General features: G+C 52.4%; 1 protein-coding gene across 19 annotated transcripts in view; it reads right to left on the bottom strand.

Annotated features, from left to right (window-relative positions):
- Window positions 1–24,940, bottom strand: part of Ablim2 (actin binding LIM protein family member 2) — a 122,110-nt gene that overhangs the window by 33,371 nt on the left and 63,799 nt on the right. For 4 of the 19 annotated variants that reach the window (XM_041636191.1, XM_041636206.1, XM_041636190.1 and 1 more), the window contains exons 7-16: window positions 23,417–23,504; window positions 20,865–20,923; window positions 16,950–17,006; window positions 15,460–15,537; window positions 12,850–12,999; window positions 10,029–10,061; window positions 8,470–8,590; window positions 6,739–6,837; window positions 1,463–1,564; window positions 101–154 (exon numbers count right to left, since the gene is read on the bottom strand). In XM_041636191.1, coding sequence (XP_041492125.1) covers window positions 101–154; window positions 1,463–1,564; window positions 6,739–6,837; window positions 8,470–8,590; window positions 10,029–10,061; window positions 12,850–12,999; window positions 15,460–15,537; window positions 16,950–17,006; window positions 20,865–20,923; window positions 23,417–23,504 — 841 coding nt within the window. The remainder of the gene's footprint in view (window positions 1–100; window positions 155–1,462; window positions 1,565–6,738; window positions 6,838–8,469; window positions 8,591–10,028; window positions 10,062–12,849; window positions 13,000–15,459; window positions 15,538–16,949; window positions 17,007–20,864; window positions 20,924–23,416; window positions 23,505–24,940) is intronic. The other 15 variants (XM_041636192.1, XM_041636210.1, XM_041636199.1 and 12 more) reach the window with 9 other exon arrangements.

The raw sequence follows: 24,940 nt of genomic DNA, 5'->3' as shown, positions 1-24,940 counted from the left end.
GCCTCAGATCAGGACACAGCAAAGGGAGCATTCAGAAGCAAGAGGGTGCAACAGGCATGCAGGCAAAGCACGGCAGCAGAGCCCGACAGACCAACCATACCGTGCTGTTTGTAGATAGGGGGTTTCCTATAGATGTTATCTTTTACGCCAGTGTCTGGGAAGAAGAAGGAAAGAGAAGGAAAGAACGTGAGGGGAAGCAGGGAAGCAGCTGCAATGCTCTCCACCCTAGGGCTTCTGTCGGCTCCTGGCTCACCCAGCCTGGAATCACCCGCCAAGTTCACAAACAGAAAGCAGGCTAGGCTGAAGCCCCACACCTCCACCAAGCATCCCCTACTCTAGACACCACTTCATATGGGAAGGGGACAAGGAGAGAGGTGGACAGGGAAGGAGGCAAGCAAGAACCTTGGGGTGCTGGGGGAGCCCCTTTTCTCCACCTCGATCCAGAACAGAAAACGTTTTCTCAATATTTATGAGACTTGGAGAAAACCCAAACATGTCAGTTTGAGGGGACATGCAAACCCATTGCATTAGGGTTTTTTATTGTTTGGGGATAGAACCTTTTTGTTTTGATTATTATTTTTTTATTTTATTGATTTTTATTGATTTCTATATTTTTATCTGCTCCCCTCCCTGCCTCTCCCCTCCCCCTTCAACCCTCCTCCAAGGTTCCCATGATCCCAATTTACTCAGGAGATCTTGTCTTTTTCTACTTCCCATGTAGACTAGATCTATATAAGTCTCTCTTAGTGTCCCCATTGCTGTCTAAGTTCTCTGGGATTGTGGTTTGTAGGCTGGTTTTCTTTGCTTTATGTTTAAAAACCACCTATGAGTTAGTACATGTGATAATTGTCTTTCTGTTTCTGGGTTACCTCATCCAAAATAATGTTTTCTAGTTCCATCCATTTTTCTGCAAAATTCAAGCTGTCATTATTTTCTGTTGTGTAGTACTCCACTGTGTAAATGTAACCACATTTTATTATTTTTTCTAAAGATTTATCTATTATGTATACAGTATTCTGTTTGCATGTCTGCCTGCAGGCCAGAAGAGGGCACCAAATCTCATTACAAATGGTTGTGAGCCACCATGTGGTTGCTGGGAATTGAACTCAGGACCTTTGGAAGAGCAGGCAAAGCTCTTAACCACTGAGCTATTTTTTCAAGACAGGATTTCTCTGTATAACAGCTCTGGCTGTCCTAGAACATGTTTTGTAGACCAGGCTTGCCTAGAACTCAGATTAAAGGTGTGTACCACCACCAGGCAGAATCTTGTTTTCTAGTTCAGGTTGGCCTTGAACTTGTGCTGCTCCTGCCTCTGCCTTCTCAGTGCTGAACAACTGGTATGCACCACTACACCCTACTCCACGGAGTAACTTCTAAGGAAGCTTGGTGTTTGGGGATGCTCTGACAACTTTGGTGTGGCCACAATGGTGCATGAAGAACCAACAAGCACACAGGGACCTACCTGGGATGTGGAAGTGGCGTGGCGCCTGCTGATAGGTAGAGGAAGGAGGCCTGCTGTCGGAGAGCACCGAGAGACTTGGGGTGCTACGGCCACTTTCGCTGCCTCCAGACGGAAGAGCAGAGGCAGCAGGTGAGGGGCAAGAAAGCAAAGCAGACGGTTTCAGGCAAAAAGAGTTGATCTGCAGTGAACCCCCTCTCTCCTGCCTGAAGGAAGCCCACACCAGAGTCTTCCAGCGTGGGCTCTATGACTTCTGTCCCAATCTGCAGTGTACCTGGCCCCAAGAGGTGGAAGGGACAAAGGGGCAGTGATTGAAGGGCCAACCTCGTGTTAGTGTGTGGGTGGTGGGCAGAGCCCAGGATCCTGGGGTGTGAACACACACACACAGGCTCGCAGTTCCTGCCTCCCTGATGTAGCTTAGGCAGGAAGGTCCTGACTGCTTTGAGATCCCATCAATTAACTGTGAGAAGGGGACTAAGGTGTAGAAATGGGTCAAAAAGCATCCCTTACAAACACTTTGCCCATGTAGGAAACTGGGGAGTCAACATCCATCAACTTCCACAGTCCTTGATACAGGCTGTTTCTGACAAGCAAAATGAGCATCAGGCTACTCTGCTGCCTCCAAGTTCTGCCTCAGCAGGAGCTATGTTTTGTGTTTTGTGAAGGAGGCCAGATGATCAAATCACCCATCAGACACCTGAGTGGATGCCCCACCTCCCGCCAATGCAGAATGCGATGGATAGAACACGGTGGCACTGGACACGTGATGAGGAGCATGGCTCACAGCAGGACACCCCACGGCACAAAATGTTCCCTTCCTTTAGACGTGGGAAACTCTGCAGGGCTGTGCCTGATTGCCTGGCTAAGAAAGGGGTCTCTGGATGCAAGAACCATGCCTTTGAATGGCAAGATCAAGCAGCTGGATCCTAACGCCAATGGACAGAAGCCAGGCCTGAGTAGACTGGAGACAACAGGAGCATCACAGACAGGCAGGGAGGGCCTGGCTGCAGGAGGGCCCAGTAAGTGGCCACCAAAGAAGACTAGTGATTCCTACTCTGGGCGTTTTCTCCTACCTGAGCATGGCCACTTAATTCACCTGCAAACACCAATGAGGATTTGGAGAAGTCAAAAGATTTTATTCTAGAACTGTATGGAGCCTTCTGTCTGGCTGCATCCACTGAGCTTCTGTTCTTCCTGGTAATAGCAGGGGTCTCACCCCAGGAAGATTGGAACCACAGTCTCCTATGCATGACACCATGACTCCACATGTCACTTAAGTTATGACAAACACGGCGGCTTTGAAAACACAACTGTAAGCCATCCACCCTGGCTAAAGACTGTCCCTACTGGATGGCATCCCTGGGCTGAGCCTCTGTGGCTTGGCCCTGTTGAGTCTAGAACCTCACATGACCAGGCCTTTCTTTCTTTTATCTAGACTTCATGGTCACTTCTGTTACCCTCGCCCAGCTGACGGAGGATTCTAAAATGTTCCAACATCCCTGCCCACTCCAGAGCTTGACCTTTATATAGTTCAATGTTCCCTGAAATGGTAGCTGAGGTTCATACATGTGGGTGCACTCACTGATGTGGGGGCTACAGTTTCTCAGTTGATCAGAGAGGCCAAGACCAAGGGAGCTGAGGCACAGTGTGGTAGCCCTGATGATCCACAAGGACCCTGTCACATTTACTAAAGTAGCTTTCAATACCAGCCACCTTGGTCTCTGCCTGGGACACTACCACTGAGCCTTCTCTGCCCTTTGTCTGACCTGCAAGGCCCTTCCCAGGCTCCATACTGTCTAGACCTTCCTGGTTCAGACTCAGGATCTGGCTGACAAAACCCTCAGGAGGGCAAGGCCACCACAGGCCTTTCTCTTTTCCGAAAACATGCTCCCTGTCTCATGTAACTGAGAAAACATCCTGCTGACCTCAACCCCATAGACCTGCCTGGAGCTCTGCTGTGGGCTTTCATGGTGTGCCCACACAGTGGGCACCATCTCTGTCACCTCCTGAGAAGGGCAAGGACTATGCTATGTGAGGTGGGCACACTGACTACTGGAAACCAACTTTCCCACTGGATCTCTGTGAGGAGGTCGCCGGGACCCTAATGTCACACAAGGACAGGCATGGAGGTTCCTTTGTCCAGGCTCATGCCTCTTTTTGAAGGTTTCATATCCAGGGTGTTTCTGACACCTCCGGTGGAAGGGGCCTGTACAGGACTGGGAAGCCCAGGTTCTGGTGTGGCCTATGACTTCTTTCAGTTTTAAGTCAATGTTTTACTTTGAAATGGTTTTAGATGGTTCTAGAAGATGCCACCCCTCCAGGACCTGGAACCACTGTGTCCTGTTAACTATACTCTATTTGAGTTTCACCCACTTTCACTTGAGATCTCTCTGTCTCAGCACCCGCCTAGGTCATCACACTATACCCGTGGTCACACTTTGACTTCTCCTAGCTGTGACCAGCATCCCTTGTCACAGATCCTGACTTCCTAGAACACTGGCAGGGGAGGGTGCTACAGAATGTCCCTCACCTGGGACAGAGAAAAAGAGGAGTTATAGATTTAGGGGGAAAGCACAGAGGTAGCATGTCATCCTTGTCACATCTCCCCCAGCGCACAGAACCTGGAGCTGGAGCTAAGGGCCGGGGCCTGGAAGTGATGCAGTTTGAGATCTTAGTCTGCACTCAGCTAAGTGGAGGGGTCCTATCTACCTCCACAGATTCTGTGCAGAACTCGTCCCCCATCTTATTTCAGTATAGATTTGTGGACATTGCATCATCTATGAGTCCAATCACTCATCATCTATTTTCTTGCTCCAACTATGGTTGCTATGGCTGCAGTTGATTCTGGCCTTAAAGATGCTGCAGCTGACTCTAGCCTGGATGCCATTACAGCTGGCTCTGGCCCTGAAGATGTTATAGTTGGCTATGGCCAAGATGCTGCCATTGTCTCTGGTTGAACTTTCCCAAAGTCACATTGGAGCAAGACTAGTTCACAACATGTGCCAGGACCCTTTGACGACCATGGCCAAGGCATGTGCAGTTTCTACTTGGAGTCTCCTTGAGGCATCTACCATACATCCTGAGGTTGAGAGATCAAAGCTTAGAGACCTGTTTTAGAGCTGAAGGAGGGAGCCATTAGCAGAATGAGAAACGCCTCCTGGGCATAGTGAATGCTGGGGTTTGGGCCTGAGGCTCTGCCCCTAAGTTCTTTTGCTTCCCTTCCTTTGCCTGCCACTAGGGCTGTGGAAGTGCTTCCCGTCAGTTCCCAGAAAAGTGCCATCAGCAGCATGTGTCCCCTTGCCAACCTACACCTCCTGTCCTTACAGCCTGTCCCTTATCAAGCAAGAGTCAGGATGAAACCTTATACCACCCCAACCAAGGTCTGAAATTCCCACTAATGCGCTGATAACTTTCACCAGTCCTTCACCCGCTGCAGGTCTGGGGCAGTGAGGCCCTAGGCACTGAGACACAGCAGGAGGGGATGATGTCTGGGTTGAGTGGACGGTGGAAAGAGGGCAGATCAGGAGAGAGCTGGCACAGGAAGGCGTGTCTACCTGGGGCCCTCACCCAGCATCAGACAGTGTGGTGTTTCTACTGTGTCCCAAATACTGCAGAGCACCCATGGGGAAAGGAATTCTCCAGAGCCTGGGCAGATGCCACACCTGTGGCTGTGTCCTGTAGACAGGGATAAGCTGCATGCCCAGAGGCTAGGAACAGGATGTTCCCCCATGAAGATCTCAGGGTCTGTAACTCATTTATCTCCTCAAGGAATGTTCTGGAAAGACACTGGAGAGCCCAAGGTCACAGCCTAACAAGGAAATCAATTTGAGGACAGAGTTGTGGGTTCCTGTTTCACTCCACTAAGAGGAGCAGCAATGACCAATGTCTAGCATGTGCCCTTGTCTTTGGTCACAGTCTGACCAGGAATCCAGATGTATAACAGACCTACCAAAGGCAGGGCCACGCAGATGGGAGGAAAACTGTCCAGCGCCATTGAGCAAAGGGAAAAAAGACACTCCCCAGAGCCGTCAGGCTCCCTCCAGGTCCCGGGAGCACCCCTCACTCTGAGACTCCCACAGACATATGATACGTGTGTATCAAGGCCCCAGAAACCACTCTACTGCTCTAGGGATGTGCCATCTGGGGCTGTACATCTTCACTGGAGACTCAACCCCTGCTAGAGACTGGGATGTGTGGAGAGCCCATGAAGGAGCAAGGAAGACATGATAGTGCCAAGGGCTCTTCTCAGTGGGGCCAGGGGTGAGAATAAAGATGAAGGAGAAGGGGCTGTTTACTGACTGCCAGTGACAGGACTTAGCTGTCAGCTGCTCCTGTGCCCCGTGGAATGGAGCTTTCCATGGGTACCATTTTATGACTGTGAGAGACAGGGAACTTAATATATCGCCCAGGTACTCTTGAGAAAATCATTGCGATGTTTTCTAAGTCCCCAGATGTCATTTGCCAGTGCCTTTATCAGCTGGGCTGTGTAACAAAACTCGCAGTTCAGGGTCTACATCCATTTCAGTCTCTCATTTCTCATGATCAAAGCCCAGGAGTGGGTTTTGGTGTTGTTATTGTTTGTTTTAGTTTGGTGGTATTTCATCCTGGCTTGTTGACCATCTCTCCACTGATGCCCAGGGCCTCCTTCTTACAAGGTCACCAGTCCCAGCAGATGAGATCCCACCTTGAGGCCTCACCCTACCTCTATGCTGCTTTCACTGTGTTTCTTCAAACACTGCTACATGGAGTCTTGGCCATCAATATGTGAACTTGGGGTCTACATAACTCAATTCTTAGAGTGGAGGAAAATACAAGGGTGTCCACTCTCCCCATGGAAGTTACATATATGGATCTACAGAACATGGATCATGGCTGGTTCTGCATTCTGGAAAGAGCCTGGGGTTAGAGTCCCCTGGGTTGAGTCCTGGGACAGCCGCCAGGGGTCTGAGGCTGGGGACATCACCACCTCTCACTTCTCAGCTCCTGCTCCTGAAGGCTGATGCTATCGGATGCACTCCACCACATAGAGTTGATGGGGAAACGTGTATAATGTCTCTAGTGGGGCCCTAAGCGTGCAGCAAGATGTTCATTGACATGCTCTCTCCAGCTTCACTTTCAGTGACAAATCAACCCTGCTCTCCTTCCAGGAACATGGACACACTGACGAAATAGAGCCAGACACACACAACACAGGAAGAACACAGGCATGAGACACAGGGCTCTGGAAGCCATGCGGAGACATGGGACGAGCACCCCCCGCTGTGCACTGCACGCCTTACCTCGGAAGTAGGGGATGTAATGATGTCTGAACACGGATGTAGGGCTTGGGTGTTGGGACAGGGACAGACAGCTACTGGTACCAACACTCACAGTACCAGCTGCGGGCAACAGAGAGCAGTCAGTAACCCTGGGCTCCTCCACCCCAGAGCCACCAACTTGTCCTAGTCCCCACTTGGCCAGGGACATTGTCCCTCTGCTCTCCTGGAGCACCTGAAGAGGGTCACCCAGCAGGCTGTGGGCCATTTTTCTCCAGGTGGGGTCAGGAGATGCTGCCTCTGGGACACAGGGTAGCAGCCAGGGCTTGGGACACAGCCTCTGGTCCTGCCTGTGGCTCACTTTGGGGTGTCCTTGATATCAAGAACAATGGGAGGGCAGCTTCCAAAGGTCAGGGAGTGATCTGTCACCAGCATCCTCATGGCACTTGCCAGCTCAAATAGAAAGCTTGGCCCTGTAGGCTTTACCCCTGACCAAGCACTTAGCAGTTAGGCAGCCCTCTTGGGGATGCGAAGTCAGAGGTCAAGTCACAAGGAGCCTTAGGGGAAGGGCTATCCACACACCTACTATCTGTTCATTTTCTCATTCACTCACATATCTCCATTCATTTACTCAATCATCCACTCATTCATTCATTCACTCACTCAGTCGCTCAATTCTCCCACTTATACATACACTAACCATCATTAACTCACTCATTCACTCACTGACTAACCCGTTAACTCACTCACTCATTCCCTCACTCAGTTGCTCATCCACAACCCACTCATTCATTCATTCACTCACTCATTCATTGACTCATTCTCATTCACACACTTATCCACCAGCCCAGCCACTCAGACACTCACTCACTCACTCTCCCATACACACTCACTCACCCTCACTCCTCACACTTGCTAAGCAGGAAGGACCAGATGTATTGCAAGGAACCGATGACAATGATTGCAAACAATTAAGTTGATTTTTCCACCGAATTTTCAAAACTAGGAGCTATGGCCCATAGGTGTGAAAATGGGTCATGCGCGGCTGGAAAGGGAAGAAGCAGGCTGGAAAAATCCCTCCAAAAGGCATCGCTTTTGTGCATGGCCCCTGTAGCTTCCACATGCCAGCTCAAAGCTGAGGAAGACGATACAAATTGAGGGGTGGGGTGGGTGGGTGGGGATGAGGCAATAGGATCGGAGGCCCTGTGCAGGGCTCTGTCCCAGCTTGGAAGGTCATAGCAGTCTATTGCCAGCCTCTTTATTAGGATGGCTGTCTGCAGGGTTAGTGAGTGATAGGTACAGCATTAGACACCCTGCCTGGCTGGTGGTGTAGCCACTGACTTTGACTCCTCAGATCAAGTCCTTCCAAACTCCTATGGGCTCACAACAGGCTGTGACTCGGTGTCCTGCCTCATGTGCTATTCCACATTCTGACTGTTCTGTTACTACCCCCAGAACAAAACTCTCATTGCTCCGTGTGGGCCCCAGGGCAGGATGTTTCTCAGGATGTGCACTGTGGATTTAGACAGCTTCTCCAGCCCCAGGGTGACCAGCTGCCTCATGGCTACCTGCTCCTAGGCATAGGGAAATCCTTTTCCTTATGGCTAAGTGACTCTCTATTAACCACACACTGGCTCCCGCCACCCCCAACTCAGCCACTTTTCTCAGTGAATAAAGCAGCTACTTTCTATCTGCAAACTCATTGAGAAGTACAGCCTCGTCAGGGGTCAAGGGAAGCAGGGTGGGGATAAATACCTGGGCGACTGTAGTGCTGGGGTGACCGTGATGTTGGGGTGTAGTGCCCGAGGCTGACGGAGCCAGCAGAGCTGGGGCTGGAGGTCCGGCACTGCTTGTAGGACCGATCATCCTGATCCCCCTGGGTGGGAAGACAGCGAGGGAGCACCTGGGTCAGAAGCGCTGCTTGCCTTTCATCTGCCCCACCGTATTTGCCCTCTAGATCCCAAGGGCAGAAACAACGCAGCCCGCAAACAGGGGCTCAGAGCACAGACAGAGCACATCCGGGCAGCGAGGTAGGTCTGAGCCCTAACAAGCCCCCTTGGCCTGATCATGGGACCATTAGACATCCACCCTTCTTGTCCATCTGACCCTCTGGAATGGGGTGAAAGGACCCTACCTGCATTCTCCCTGTCCCATTCCCTCCCTCTTAACCATCCCCAGAACTCTGGACTTTTGGAACTGGTTGAGAACACACTGAAATGCTCCCTGTGTGTGAGGGAGGACCTAGATGTTCTGAGGCACCTTCTGAGGTGGGAGGGTACCCTCTGGGGCTCAGAAGCCAGACAACAAGGCCCACAAGCGCTGATGACACAACCCCTATCTCAGCAGGAAGAGGAGCTTCCGAGAGCAGCCAGAGCAGGCGACAGCAGCATGAGATGGCATGGCACCATGGTTCGACGATCAGACTGCCCATCCCTCAGCAATGAAGTCTGGTGGCCTGGGTCATGCCAGCCCTCCTAGCCTCATCTCAACCCCAGATATCCCACAGCACCATGGTCCCCACAATGGCCCAGGTATGGTTTCTAAGAAAACAGGCTGAGGAGGTCATGGAGGGACAGGCAAGGGCTCTTGCCGTAGATCCTGCTTCTAAAGCTACAAGAAGTAAAAAGTATTCCTCAGTCTGAGATGACAAGAAAATCCTCACTCTTGGGATCAGCTCTCTGGGCTGGAATGGGACACTCCCCAAGGATAGGGAAGGTAGGAAAAAATAGCCCAGTTATTTGACATCTAGGCTCCAGTTTCCCCATTGGAAGCTATCTCTGGGAGATGCTCTGGGCTAAAGGAATTAGGTATAAAATGATGGTAGCCGTGTCCAGCACAGAGAGAGGACTCAAAAGTGTGCTGTGCCACTATGCCCTCCCCATGGACTCTGTCACATGGCTGAGGGTCTGAGAGGCCATAATCTGCCCCACTGCTTCCGAGGCAAGAAGAAGCCCTGCAGTGCTATTGAGCCTATATGACAGCACAGCTCTCAGAGAGTGCTCAGCCACAAGGTCCTGGAACTTCCTGTATATCTAGTTGGGGGGGATAGAAGTGGACCTCAGCTCACCCAAGGAAGTCATGACCCAGGCCAGGAGCTGCCAGGCGACACCACATCCCCTGTGTTGGTAAAGACCTGTCTGCACACACAAGGGGGAGCATGCAGATGAGATGCGATTATAAAAACAACCAGCAGGGGGCCCCGGTGAGGCGTGGCTAGGGCCCTGTGGCCCTCAGGGTGCCATGCTGGTCATCTCTATAACCCTGCAGTTGGTAGCACCATGAGCACACGGGACACAGGCATAGGAGGTGGTTACCTCAGTCGGCGTTGGTGAAAGCAACTGAGGCGACTGTGGACACAACAGAGCCGTCTGTTAGTGCGCTGTGCCAGGGGTTGCTTTGGGGGTAAGAGGGCTGTTTGGTAACCACAGGCAACATAGGCACCCACATTCAGTGACCTGAGACTCTAGCTAAGAAAGAGCCCCACCACACGAGATGGCTTGGTGCTGCTTGGCCCAGCGCCTTCCTCTACTCAGCCCACCTGATCCCATTCTTATTCTCCACAGAGACCACGAGTTCAGAAACAAAGCAGTTGGTGATTGAGGGACCACTCTGGTAATACCCACTGGGCTCAACTCTTATTTTCTCTGGAGAGGACAGATGGGTGGGGGACAGCAGAAAGAGGGTGACTAGGGCCATGGGCTGGGAGAGAGCAAGGAGACAGAGGCTCAGAGAGGATGCTCCAGTCCTGATGTTTCTAGTCAATGGCTCCTCTCCGCTAGAAGGATAGTTCTTCCACCTCATTCAGGACACTCGGAGAGCAGGGGCCAGAGCCAGCTTACCTGGGCCCCTATGAGTCCTAGCTGAGCCTCACTTGGTCATGGTTTTCTTAGGTACAATTGGGAAAAATAATTCCCAGGGGCTGGGCAAGATACAGGGACAGAAATGAAAACTCTGCTCTTGAGAAAGGTCCACAGGGATGAGGCAATGAGGCCATAATGAACCACTGGGTATTCTGTATATAATCTACCCTACAAGAGCCTGAGGTTTTCTATGTTATGTTGCCCACCACACACCATCCAGGGCCTTGGGAGGAAGTGGCATTTTAGTGGGAGCACCCCTTCCTTCCCCAGGACAGCCTGGTACCGACATCTGCTAAAGCAGGTCTCACAGGCAGGATAGGCAGAAGGTACGAGCTTGTCGCCAAGCAGATACTGGAGAAGGTAACTCCTGAATCACATAAAGACTCTCCCAGGCTGTCCCACTGCCCTCTGAGGGACAGACCCTTAAGTCAGGACTACCTGTGGGTCACATGGATCTTACTATGTAGTCTCAGATGCTGAAAGAAACCTCAGAGGTCTCCAGACCGTGTCCACAACTCTATACCACACACAAGCGGCAACACTGTGTGACCCAGGGATATAGGACAAGGCTGTCAACAGTCTGTGGTCCTGTATATCACCACTGCCCACTAAATCCCTCCCACCAGGGCTTCCTGAAGCCAGTGCAGGATGCCAATGCTCCACTTAGGGAGAGCCCTGGTGGCATTCTGAAGCTGACCACAGTGGGACTTGAAGCCAGCTCTGAGGCCTGACTTCCATGTCCCTGAGGATCAGCCAAGGAAACAGTCAGTGCATGGTCTGTAGGGGAAAGCTTTGGATCTCATGGTCTGTAGGGGGGAAAGCTTTGGATCTCATGGTCTGTAGGGGGGAAGCTTTGGATCTCATGGTCTGTAGGGGGGAAGCTTTGGATCTCATGGTCTGTAGGGGGGAAGCTTTGGATCTCATGGTCTGTAGGGGGGAAGCTTTGGATCTCATGGTCTGTAGGGGGGAAGCTTTGGATCTCATGGTCTGTAGGGGGGAAGCTTTGGATCTCAGAAGGACGCAGACAAGTTGCTTGGTCTCTGAGCCTCTTCAGTTCCCTGCTGCTCAAAGGCAGGATGTGGGATGTTGACATCCACATCCAGCTCAGGCACACAGTGGGCGGCACAGTAGCCATAGGCCGGTGAACCCCCTCCTCAGACATGCACACCTGGATGGCCACCTGCCAGTCCCTTTGTTCTTCTCCGTCTCTGAGTGGCCCTCAGAGCCTGAAGGCTTGTCTGGAAGCTATGACTTATGCAGGGCCAAGCTGGGCAACTCAACACTATGAGATATGTACAATGCCCCAGGTCTTGGCTTTTACTCCCTGCGAGGCTTTGCTGAAGCCACAGAAAGGAGTCAAAGGAGCACATATTAGGAATAACCATTTTTCTGCCCCAGGTGGGCATCTTTTCTTTCTTTCTTTTTTTTTTTTTTTTTTTTTTTTTTTGGTTTTTCGAGACAGAGTTTCTCTGTGGCTTTGGAGCCTGTCCTGGAACTAGCTCTGTAGACCAGGCTGGTCTCGAACTCACAGAGATCCGCCTGCCTCTGCCTCCCGAGTGGGTGGGCATCTTTTCTGAGCTCCACACACAGCCAAAAACTCTCTAAGACCTCCTGACAGAAAGAAAATGAGACTCAGTAAGAGCTGCAGCACTCAATGGAAACAGGCAGCCTAAATAAGACATCACCAATCGATACTGTCTACTTTCAGACATCAACAATGGATGCTGCCTACTTTCAGGCATCACCAATAGATGCTGCCTACTTTCAGACATCACCAATATATGCTGTCTGCTTTCAGACATTACGACTAGATGCTGCCTACTTTCAGATATCACTAATAGTTGCTGCCTACTTTAAGACATCACCAATAGATGCTGTCTACTTTCACCAATGCCGGGAATCATGACCCATATTGTTCAACCAGCCTAGAGATGAACTCAAGGAGCCCACAGAAGAAGAGCTAGCCTGGGAATGTGGGCTCAAGCCCATATGGTCCAGAGAGGGAAAATGACATAGAGCACGTGTCATGAAAGCAATTAGTAGCCAGGAAAATGCAGACATTTTCAGAGTGTGCTTCCCTTACCCCAACTCTGCTCACCTCCAATCCACTCTCAGCCTCACTTCCCTGAGGGGGGCGTGGTTAGTTAGGAGTGCCTTAAATAAGATGGGCGTGTTATCTGGGGACAAAGAAGCTGAGAGCAGTGGCCATGACTAAACTCTGTCCACAAGAGCCAGCATCGGGGGGAAGCATGCAACACATGGTGATGATCCATACCTCGCCATAGCTCTGCCTGTCCCCAATGGCCGAGTGGCTAATGTAGGGTGAATAGGAGATCATGTCGGGCCGGTCAATGTTATAGATTGCTTTGTTTTTGGGAAGAGCAGCCAAGTCCCTGTAGTCCAGGATCTCATCGCCAAGCTTCGCCTGATGGGAGAGAGAGCAGAGGAGCGGACACTGATGTCACAGGCCAGGACAGAGCGACTTCACAGCCAGCAGTGATGACGGTCCAGCAAGGTCTGAGCATACTCAGCCCCCAGGAAAGGTGGGACAGGGATGCAAGGCCCAGGACCTAATCACAGGAATAGCCTCGGGATCAGACACTGAGGTTGTTCATTATGCCCATAATGTGTTGATGAACCCATAATGTGCCTGACAAGGAGACTCAGGCTATGACCGAAAACCACCCATGGTACAGGTATACAGCACAAACATATCACAGATGTACATGCACACAATCCACAGCTCACATCAATGCACACACAGGTATGCCTGCACACATCAGGACACACAGAGAATGTGCCTCTCCGAGGTGATGAGGGCATGCACAACAACTAAAACTGCACCCACTCCCATGGGATAACACACACCTGCCGGTTCACAACACATCCACATACTGGCATACCTACTTGCATACCAGGACTGACTCCCACAAAGTTTCACATGTGTGTGTGACACATACACGTAGCCACCTCTGCACTCATTCTCATTCTCTCTTCCCTCTTCTTAGCAGTTTTGAGCAGGTACAGAAACGGCAGCAAGATGTCTGCTCAGCATTTGACAGGGTGCTGGGCCACGGCCCACATGTGTTCACTGACTGTGAGATGTTGTGAGCCGCCATGCTGGCTCAGATGAGATTCATGTGGCTGCTGTTGTGCCTGCTTATTCCTCCCTGCCATCTTGGACAGTGAGTGTCCCACTGTGCCCATGCTCTCTGTGTGGTCCCACATTTCTGTTCTGGTCCTAGGAGCACCTCCACTCTCTCCAGTCCCCAGCCTGGCTCTGGGCTGGTCCCTCCTTGCTCAGGTTCCATTTCTGCATCAGTCTTTGCCAGGTCTCCTCTGCTGGGATTCTGAGACAAAGCCTCAACAGCCACAGCGGACACTGAGCTGCATCAGTGACAGAAAGTCACAGCTCCCTGTGGTGGGGACACTCACAGTGCTCCCACTTACAAGAGTCCAACGCTCAGAGAGGCTGGATAATTTTCCCAGAGTCACTCACCTAAGAAGGCATGGCAGCTGAATGATTCTAGAACACTTCCCCCATTGGTACTCTCCGTTGGAACAACTCTCTCAAACCGCAGCTGCATCAAGTGGCTCTCCTGATACCCCCAGGCATCTTCTACCTCAGGCCACCCACATCTTTGTCTTTCCAGAACCTATCAGGCCCTCCAGAGCCCAGCAGCCCTCACCCATCTCTAGGAAGGCTTTCTGACTACTAGACTCACTCCAGGGCTCCCTGGGGACATTTGGCAGAGAGAGTCTTGCACTTAGCCTTGCACTATGACTGAAGGCCTAATGCTTCACATCTCTGACCATTCTTCTGGAGCCCAGGGCAGGTCTCGAAATACCTGAGGTCAAATGTTAAGCCGGGGCTTATGATCACCATGGACCATCCCATTGGGATGTTCTAGCTGTTTGGACGAATGGAGCTCAGGGGATCTTTCCCTGACCATCAGTTGATCTTGGTCTCTTCTGCCCCCATTCTATACATCCTGCCCCTTGGCTCCTGTAGTTTCCATCCGTCATCTGAGAGCTGTGCACATGCTATTCCCACTCATGGAGGTCTCACTTCCATCCAGGTCAGAGGGCTGACCTTCTGTGGACTGCATGTCCTCTCCTACATCCCCAGGTCAGGACTAGAGTTGTCTGGGACTCCACCAGCTTGGTCACATTTTGTCTAAAGCTGAGCAATCAGGCATCTGCACAGACTGGGTGGTGGGGCTGAATTCACCCCAGCTTACAAATGAGCTTTCAGAGGCCCACAGGGGAAACACCTTGCCTCCAATGCACAGCCAGGCACTGGCTGAGACTCAGCACAAGTGTCCTCCCAGGGTTCTAGAACCCTCTCCCTCCACACTGGGGTCACAGTGACCCTGCACGGCATATTTGTCTCCTGCCCATCATGAGGCCTTTGATTCTCACCTGCCACGTGGCCCCTTGGCCCACCAAGGTCTGTCTGGTGCTATTTTACAATACCTTTCTCTTGGGGAGTTGGGCAGGAGCCTTCTGTGCACACGCGTGGACCTGCATAGCAGCTTATAGGCCCACATACCTTTCCTTCACATGGCCTTGGCTGACTACCTAGAGACCAGCCATTGCCCACCTGCAGGATGATGACCACAGCTATGCTCCATGCTTCCCTCTCATCACCAGTCAGTTGAGGACAAATTCCTAGTAGCCTTGCTAGGCCACACAGATGTGTCCAGGCCTCAGGGTTCGAGTCATTCTCCAGCTCTCTACCCATTTTCCCCCAAGGTAGTGTTGGGTGTCCAGCCTCGCCCTTGGAGCCCACAGAGAGCATCTTCAGCAGACTGCAGTCTCCACAGAACTGGCCCAGTGGTGACCCCACCACCACCCCACGGCACTCTCCATGGCCCTCACTTACGTAGATCACACGGCTTGGGGACCCCGACGTGCTTGATGCAGGCACGGAGACAATGCTCTCTGAGGAAGTCCTGGTTTCCTAGAACAGAATTGTACAGGTTGACCTGGAGCCACGCTGTTGGGCACCTTCTGGAGGCATCTCCAGGATATGGACAGAAATGACAGTGAGCTCAGCAGGTGGAATTTTCCCCCTTTTCTAGATTGAGGGAAGTCTTGGAACAAATGCACAGGCTTGGAATAACAACTGAAGACTACAATAAACACAGCAGGCCATTAGTGAAGATAAGGTCTCTACAACCCGTCACTCATGAAAAGCTCAGAATGCCCCAAGGGATGCTGGGGTGAGGTTATCATGTCTCTGAGGATGAAGGCAGGTGGGCATGTCTAACAACCATGGCATGCACCATCTCCATGGTGTATGGAACCTCTGCTATTTTCCAATGCTTAGTTCCTCTCCTTGGACAAATGTCAGTCCTCCAGCCACACCCAGCAGTCACACCCTCCCCTCTGCTGACCCAGCCCTCAGGCCATCTCAGCTACTCCTTCCTCCCTTACCTAGGCTCAGCTCTGCCAGTACCAGGTGATGCGTGATGTCACTGCATAACCAGCTTCCTCCCAGTCTCTGCCCTTGACAGTGCCCAACCCTCCTTACATGCCCTCCTCCCCTCCCCTCTGTATCGCTAGCTCTAGCTCCTCCTTCCCCTCCCTCATACAGATCCCCTGAATGTCCCACACCTGGCTTTCATCCTTACAGGCAAGGCCTGTGCCCCTGGCCACTCTAGACCCCTTCTCCTGGTCTAGTTCCTTGCATGCCCGTTCTCGTGCCTCTTGCTCGTCTCATCTAAGAAGAACATATTTCCACCAGGTGTCCCTACCTCTCAGAAGATGAGAGCTCTGACCCCTCTGCCCTGGGTCTCATGTCCTCCCCTGCATATCTTCAGTGACCCACACCACCACCACCCCCCCTCACTTTTCCTCAGGAGGCTCTTTTTTTTTTTTCCCCTCCGGAGTCTGCCATGCTCCTCTCCTGAGGCGGTTGACATCTGTCAAGGCCCTCATTGGTTTTCTTAAATTTCCCATGTTGAGGCCCTTTCCTGGAACCTCAGAGTGTGACCGTGTGGAGATGGGGGTCCTCGTAGAGGTCACAAAGGTAAAATGGGTCACTGGGTGGATCTAAGCCAATATGCTTGGAGTCATCCTAAAAAGAGTTCAGAACATGAACGCACACACAAGCACGTAAGAAAACAAGATGCTGCCACCAACCCCAATCAGAGAGGCCTCAGGAGGAGCCAGCCGGCCGGCCATCACCTGCAGCTTTGATCCCTGCCACAGGGAGGCAGGGAATGTGTTGAAACCTCCAGGCTAGAGGAACCAAGCCTGACCTGGAGGAGGCCTCCCCTCCTGAGCTCCTCCTACACTTAGCATGACACCAGCAGGGACAGGCAGACACCAGGACCAGATGGGCCACACAAGGCAGCAGGGAGCACAAACCTGTGAGGCACAGGGCAGGGTGCCCGGGCAGGGCTGGCTGCAAACAGAGCTGTGCATCTAGAAGGGAGAGAGGAGGGATGGCGTGAAGCTTGCTCTTCGGATCCTGCCATCCCCTCTGCAGCTCCTGCGCTCTGGACCCCTCAGCACTGAGCTCTGCCTCCCCTCGGGGCCCTTGATTTCTCAGCACCTCAGCTCGGGAATACACTGACAGGTACCCCTCCCTGGTACCACAGCTTTCGAGGCTGACGGGAATGGGATTGCCTCATGGCACTGACTGTCCAGTCCTTAGTCACCACATACCTCAGAACTGCTCCATGCAGTGGCCCTCTCATGCCTGTAATTGGTGCCTGTAAGACGGGGCCTGCTCTTCTAGTGATGAGAGGCCAAGTGGGTACTGTGCTCCACCGACCCTGGATGATGCCTGCCTGGCCCCTTCTCTGGAAAGTGGCAAGATGCCCAGAAAGGGGCCCGCTATTCCTGGCGTGCACTGCAGACCAATGTGGCATTCAGAGCATTGTCCCTTGGTCATGCCAGGGGAATATCTGAGCCAGCTCCACAGAGCTGACAGAAATGACCGCTGCCAGCTCTCTTTGTGCCATGGGCTCCAGCCACTCTGAGCAGAGATGATGTGAGCCCTCCTTAGACTCAGTGCCTAGCTCTGTGGGGGAGGGCAGAGGCCAGAACCTGACTCACCATCAGCAGAGGAGATAGGGAGAAGAGCTGGGGTGACTGTCACCAGGGTGAGAAGATGGGTATTATCCCACCCTCCACCATTCCTAACCTGTTCTGTTCCACAAAGACCCACAGTGAACTTCAGTGCCATGTTTCCCACCTGGCCTTGTGGCACTACCTTGTTCCCACCCACAGAGGTAAGAATAGGACCTGTAACTGGTAGGAAGTCCATGAGCCTCATTCACTGCCCTCTCCCCAGTTCCAGGTATAGAAAAAAACACATGGTGGGTGCCAGATGCTGTGCTAAGGATGTCTTGATACCTGTGGGCATTGGGTGCTGTGCTGAGGATGCCATGATACTTGTGTGATGGAGGAAGGTCATTGGCTAATAAAGGAACTGCCCTGGCCCATTTTATTGGTTAGAAGATAGGTGGGAGGAGAAAACAGAACAGGATACTGGGAGGAAGAGGAAGTGAGCTCAGAGACTTGACAGCTCTCCTCTAGGGAGCAGACGCCTGAGAGAGACGCCATGCCCTGCTCCCGGCATGAAGCTCCGACCCAGGATGGACTAGGCTAGAATCTTCCTGGTAAGACCGGTTCTCACAGATTATTAGAGATGGGTTGATCGGGATGTGAGAATTAGCCTGTAAGTGCTAGAGCTAAAGGGCCAAGCAGTGCTTAAAAGAATACAGTGTCCGTGTAATTATTTCGGGGCATAAGCTAGCCGGGCAGGCGGCTGGGGTGTTGGGGACGCAGCCCCGCCGCCGCTCCTATTACTACACTTGTGGGCATTGGATGCTATGCCAAGGACGCCATAATACCTGTGGGTTCTGGGTGCTGGGTGCTGTGCTAAAGATGCCACAATGCCTGTGGATCTGGGCAGTCATGACTACATCTCCCAATGTCCCCTGCACGTATTCTAGATGCTCAGGACCCTGTAAACAGTGGTTCTTGTCCACAACATCTTCCTTGCCTGAGTAGAGGAGGGACAGCGACACAGTTGGAGTGGCTTTCCAAACAGCAAGGAAGACCCATATTTCTTCCTGCTGGCCTGGCCCTGCATGGATAGACCAATCAGGAGCCAGGGTCTTAAAGGAGAATGAGTCCCCTGAGTGTCCTAGAGATGTCCCTAGAGATGTGACTATTAAGCCCAAGACAGGGAATCCATTTCTTGTCACTGGGTAGAAAGTAGGCTCTGCCTCCACTCAGTGGCAGATTTCAAGAGTCAATAACATAGGTGCCACCTTCATGCTGTGTTTCTCAGGAATAGTTTTCATAAGTCAGTCAGGCCTGCCTGGCTTCCCTTAATCGAGGGCAGCTCACACGCAGAGCAACAGAGTGCAGGAGTCTGACCCCTTCATCCTCAGGTCAGACCAGACATCGGCCAGTCCTGGGAAGCCCAGGCTGAATACCTGACAAGAAGTCAGCTTGTCTTAGGCTGCCCAGGCTCTGCCCCAAATGTTGACTGAAGGAGACAGCCTTCATATTAAGCTACTCACTTCTGTACAGACCAGAGAGCCCGGGATGTAGGGCCCACCTGCACAGGCCCAGGAAAACAAGGCTCCCTTATTCCCTGGTCTGGCAGCATCCATCCCTCAGGGCCTTCCATCTGTCCAGATATCACAGAAAATGAGGAAGGCTGTTGTCGCCTGCAGCTGGTATCGGGCAGGGCCATCCTACCCTACCTGGTCCTTGAAGCTGACTGTGGGAAGGGAGAAGAACAGGGTACCAGCTCTCTTTCCTAGCTCAGTCTCTGGTCAGGTCATTTCCCTGAGCACACGCATGCGTGAGAGTATATCTGGGGCCTCTGGGCAGGTCAGACTCCCTCTTCTGCTGAGTGGTTGGGCAGCACAGGGGACCCTGCAGGCAAGATGGTGTCAGGGTCTATCCACAGACCGTGACTGAGGGCGAGGATGCCCTAAGTGGCAGATGCATAGTTTGCAGAGAGCATCAGCACTGACGGAAACAGAGCATACAGTGTGCATTACTCATTGGCCTCCTACCTGGAAAGCCACAGCAAAGACTTAATAGGATGTCAGCGCAATGAGGCAGGAGGATGCACAGTCACAGGGGGGTGGGGAGGTGGGGAGGTGCGGGGGTGGTTATGAGCTCCTCACAGCCAAAGGCAGAGCTGCTGAGAGGATCCTGGACAGCGCCCTGCTAGCCACTGCCTCCCTGTGTTCCTCCCTGTTCTGTGTATCCCCCTGCTTCTGTTACAGCCAATCTTCCTCTCCCTTCTCCCCCATCATTTCCTTCTCCTGGGTTTTTCTTCTTCCTCCTCCCACCCCCCTTCCCTCTTCCCCTCCTCTTTCTGCCCTGCACCTTAACCACCCTGGAAATCACTGCTGCTCTTCTCCCAGGGCCTGGGTTTGAGCTCTCGAGCACCCTCTGAATGCTGCGCTTCCTTCCCACCCAGCGTGGCTGTTGTCTCTCCATAATCCTGGTGCCTGGCACACAGTAGGGCATCTATGGTGCTCAGGGCCCACGCCTTCTTAGAGGCTGACCTTTGCTCTCAGCCTCTAGGAGGCCATAGTTAACCTCATCTCAGCAGCAGCTGGGTTCAGGGAGGGCTGACCACACCTGATCATCTCAGGGTATGGGTGACCACGTCGGCAAGACCAACCTGTGCCCTAGGACAAGAGCCTCGGGTTGCAGGGGCTCAATGGATCTGATATGTGGGCTCGAAGAGTCACCCTCCTCCCTTGCTGGAGCCCCGGTGAAATCTCGAGCATGGAGCTTGCCTGGTTGGCGTGCTCTATGTGCCCTGTCCTGCATCTGTGCGGGAGGGTGAAATGCCTGTCTCCACAAGGAGAAGACAGAGGTTCTGCTTTGGGACTTGCTGTGTATTTGTATTCTGACCAATCTACCCTCAAGAACTTGCTCTATGGCAGGCAGGCCAGCTATCAGTGAGGGTGTAGGACCTGTTAAGCCCAGGCACAGTTTGAGCCCACAAATGTTCTGATGGCCATAGGGACTATTAGGGCTCTCCTAAATTGTCATGACCATCTGTGTTCACTGACTAGACAAGAAAGTCAGCAGGGCTGGGCCATCTGGTGTCCCTGGGACCCCATTAGACCTACATGATGGCTCATTGACCTATATGATCCCCTACCTTGTGGCCCTCTGTCCCCTGAGCCTGGCTGTCCTGCGATGTCTTGGAGACCTGGCTGAGAAGCATGAGTAGGCTGGCCTGCTCTAACCTGCATATGGAGAACACACCAGGAAGCCACAAATCTCACCAACCTTGCTCTTGTCTTCAGTCCTGGCTGCTTGCCGACATGCCGGGTGCCAGATAGAGGAGCCTGTGGGTAGATTCCCAGAGGAAGAGGTCAAAGAGCAGTTCTGGGTGCGGTGCCCACGCATGACTACCTGCTCAATACCCTTCAGACAGGCTCCACACCTCCTCTCCATGACACTGAGAGCAGCTTGGCTCATGTGGGGTAACGGCATGAGGGAAAGCAGAGAACTTCCCAATGTGGTCCGATTAGTTTTGTGGGCAGCAACACGGGTTCCAGGGAGCCTGGGCACACTGCCCAGCCTAAGCTAGCCAGACGGGTATTCTTGGAGGTAGCATCAAGTATAGAGGCAGGGGTAGGGAAGAAGCTCTCATGGCTGGGATACCATGAAAGTCATAGCACCACATTTGCCAGAGCTCTCTCTGGTCACAGCACCAACAACCTGCCAGAGACCACCTTCATGGAGAGAGTAGCTATGAGGAGCCAAACAGAAGACCTCAGAGTGGCTGGGAATGGTGGGGGCCCTACATAAGGCCCTGGCCATAGTCTTCAGCTCCCCAGAGAGCACAAAGAAGTGCCACTAGCCTGGTCAGACCTTCACTGCAGTGTGGAAAACCCATGCCTGAGAGGGAAGCCTGGACTCTGTGCCCACAGAAAGCCCTGGCAGGTCCCACTGCATTGGCTCAACATCCCAGACTCATGAAGGGGATCTTTGTTTCCAGAGATAAGGACACCTTCATGTGAGCACGTGTCCCAAGCCACTATGCCAGTGAGCCGTGCTTGGCATCGGCTGGCCCTCTAAGGGCTCCATTTACATCCACAGCGAGGCCTATGCAGAGGGCCTCCCACAGAGCAGCCACGGTGGCTGGCCTGACTCTCAGGATCTCCCTTGGGAACAACAGGCAACAGTAGGGATGAGACTGTCACATCTGACATCATCTCCAGTCAGGGAATGCCTCAGAAAAGGGAGGCCTGTCTCACACACAGATTGGAATGCCTCTCTGTGGTTACTCAGCATCAGTCTATAGACAGAACACAACAGATGCAGCTGCTACCAGCTCCGTCCCTGTCCCAGGACCCTAGGAGAAAGAGCAAGTTGCCAAAGAGATGAAATACAAACAAGGCCACAGATCGTGCCCACCCTATTGCTGGCCCCTGGCCCCCCAGTCATTCCAGTGTCCCCTGGTCAGGTGATCTGAGATGAAATCAATCCCCTCAAGCCTCCCGTGTCTGTCTCTCCTGCTAGCCCTGGGCAGGGGTTGAGGGGTGAGCTCTCTCCTCTTGCTGCATTCAGTCTGGTGAGGACCAGATCACCAGGCTGAGCCAATCCTCTGCCACCTTCCGTTTGAATGTAGGCTCCTGGTGGGCTCTCTGCTTTCCTAGTCACCTATTCACCCTGCAGCTCCAGCCTCTCGTCGTGGCCAAGCCAAGCCCACACCTCCTCCAAGCAGCACTCCCAGCCTTCTCTGCTGGTGTATCTGGGATGTCTTGGCCTCACAGCCACTCCCTCTGACTAACAGCCCTGGAGGGTAGGCTGACCAAGCTCTTGCACCAGGCCCTGACTGAACATCTTAACCTAAATGATGTCATTCCCAGTAGAGTTTTGAGATGAAACTATGGTGCTTCTTTGACTTTCCAAGAGACGGGACCAGAAGGGAACAGACGTAACCTCCCTCTCAGGCCTGAAAGACTGGCGACCTCTTAAGCACCTGTGTGACCTGGAGCCACCTTCAGTTGGTTGCTCTGTCCCCCATACTGCCTCAGGGGGGTCAGTGACCTGGCAATGCTGTCACCTCTCTGCCACTCCTGCCATTTGTGGCTTCATTGTGTCTATACCACCATGCCCTCTGCTCGGCTGTGGGCCGCTCAACCTATTTTAGGGAATGAAACATTGGATGGGTCTAAAGTGAGACATAGCCAAGAAGGGGCTAAGCTCCACTGTTGTTTTCCATTTTGACACTTATCATTGTAATTTATTTTTATTTTATTGGTATTGGGGGGGTTGCCATGGCACATGTGACGTATGTGAAGGTCAGAGGGCACATTCCAACAGCCAGTTCTCTCTGTCCACCTTTACTTGGGTTCCAGGGGTGGAACTCAGGCCATCAGGTTTGTGCAGTCAGGGGCTCCAGCCATGAAGCCACCTCACTGTCCCTATCAATATGAGTTTTAATGGTGTGTGGTTAGGGTTCTAGGGAACACATCGGAAGGCTCCTTTCTCCAAATTTCCCTTTGCCAATGTTGTGAAGACGGCTCCTTTCCACCCTGCAGGAAGGAAACCTGGTCTTGCTGCAGTGTAGAAGGGGCACCAAAAGGCTCAGGTAGGGCACAACTAAAGTCTTTGAGTCCTTGTGTGCGATGAGGCCTGAGGGGCAGCGGTGGGACCTCGTGGCCTACTCTTTGGCAGCCTGATCTTACTCACTCGGGTTCACTGACATCCTCGATGGCAGTGTGGCTGACTCGAGATCAGAGTCAGTGTGTGATATGCCAGCTCCCAGCAGCACTGTGGGAGTTTTTCACCCCGAGCATAGCGTGCAATAGGCACATCCGAATGCTTACCTTGCAGGTACATCTCCTCGCCCTCTGAGAACATCTGGCCGCACCTGACGCATAGCGCACAGGAAGGGTGGTAGTGCTTCTCCCCGGCCTGGGCAAAGCACAAAGCAGGTAAGTGTTGCCACTGCGGTGGGTGCCCAGGGGGCTATAGCATGCAGGATGGGTGTCCATTCTGTGCACACATCTGAGGAAGTGAGCACATCAAAGGCCCAGAAGCCTCTGAGATCAAAGATCTGCACAAGCTAGGGCGTATCCAGGGCCTGTTCAGAAGCTGGGAGACCTAGCTCCACCTGCCTGATCCTTGATCTCTGGAGACCAGATGTGCAGTCAAGCACCCCTGGGTGTGACTGTGGACAGGTCAATATAAAAGGAGGGTCTGGTCCCTTTACCTCTGCATGGCCTAGGGGACAAGAAGTGGAAGCAAGGATTGGAGGGTGGGAAGGGGCAACTTCATTTCTCCAGTGATGGGAACAGGGAGCATAGATTAGGGTTTTGGGGTTTTAAGGGGGTTGTTTTGTTTTGTATCTCTGTACTCCTCAATTCTCTCAATTGGCACTTTCTAGTTTAGTAATTATTTAAAAACCATTAAATTAGATTACAAATTTTAATCCTAAAACAAATAGATTACACTAATTGTAATTTCTTGCCTCTGGTTTACTTCTACATGGTGCCAAAAAGAGACCTAAAGTGCTGTTGCCACCATTCTCAGCAGTGAGCGCTGCTCCCAGGGTGTGGCAGGTGGGCCTACCGCTAGATGTGAAAGATGAAGCCATGTCTCACAGCAGCCTAAAACGGGAAGAGGCTCCACACCCGCTTCTGAACTTGAATCTTAATTGGCACCTTCCTGAATAAGAAGGGGGGGGCGCTAAGAGCACCTTACCTCACTCGCTACCTCTGCCTGTTTTCCCTTGGAAAAACTAGGCCAAGGCCCCTGCTTATGGGAAAGGAGAATCAAGACTCTCTCCCGTGTGGGCCTTGCCAGCTGCTCTGCACTTCCTCCTGGCAATCAGCTCAGCTCCTTCCATCCACGCTCATGTCTCGGGCCAAAGGATCTTCAAGGCAGAGAAGAGAGACCCCCCAACCATGGTGGCTGACCCCAGTCAAGGCCCCTGCTCATGTTAACTCTGCCACCCGGGTTCCTCTGGACCTCCCAGCCTCACCAAATGGCCTTTTTGCTCCCAAAGCCACCTCCTTCATAGGAGTCTTCCTGATCCCCCTAATCTTATCCCTTCTGACCCTCACAACTTGGCGAATATCCAGGCTTTTTCTTCCCAGAACACACTGGGCTTTTCTGGCAGGGGCTGGTGCCTGGGCCCTTCCAGGACTGAACTGCTTCATGGGCAGTAGCCATACCCAGGGCCAGCCTGAATGACAGGGTAAGGGTCCAGGTCATTTTGGTGATTACAATAGAGAACAGTGAGTGGGCAGGGGAATGCTGTGTTTTGAGTTCTGAGCAAAGGTTGAAAACCACTCTGTAATTTTAGAAAAGTCAGCTGATAGCCAAAGTTGATGTTCCCTAGTTCATGA

Source organism: Microtus oregoni, unplaced genomic scaffold, assembly GCF_018167655.1.
Source record: "Microtus oregoni isolate MIOR12 unplaced genomic scaffold, Mior012 000049F_ref0000343, whole genome shotgun sequence".
NCBI lineage: Eukaryota > Metazoa > Chordata > Mammalia > Rodentia > Cricetidae > Microtus > Microtus oregoni.
Note: the sequence above shows the minus strand (reverse complement) of the source record. Positions and strands in the feature narration are given on the sequence as shown.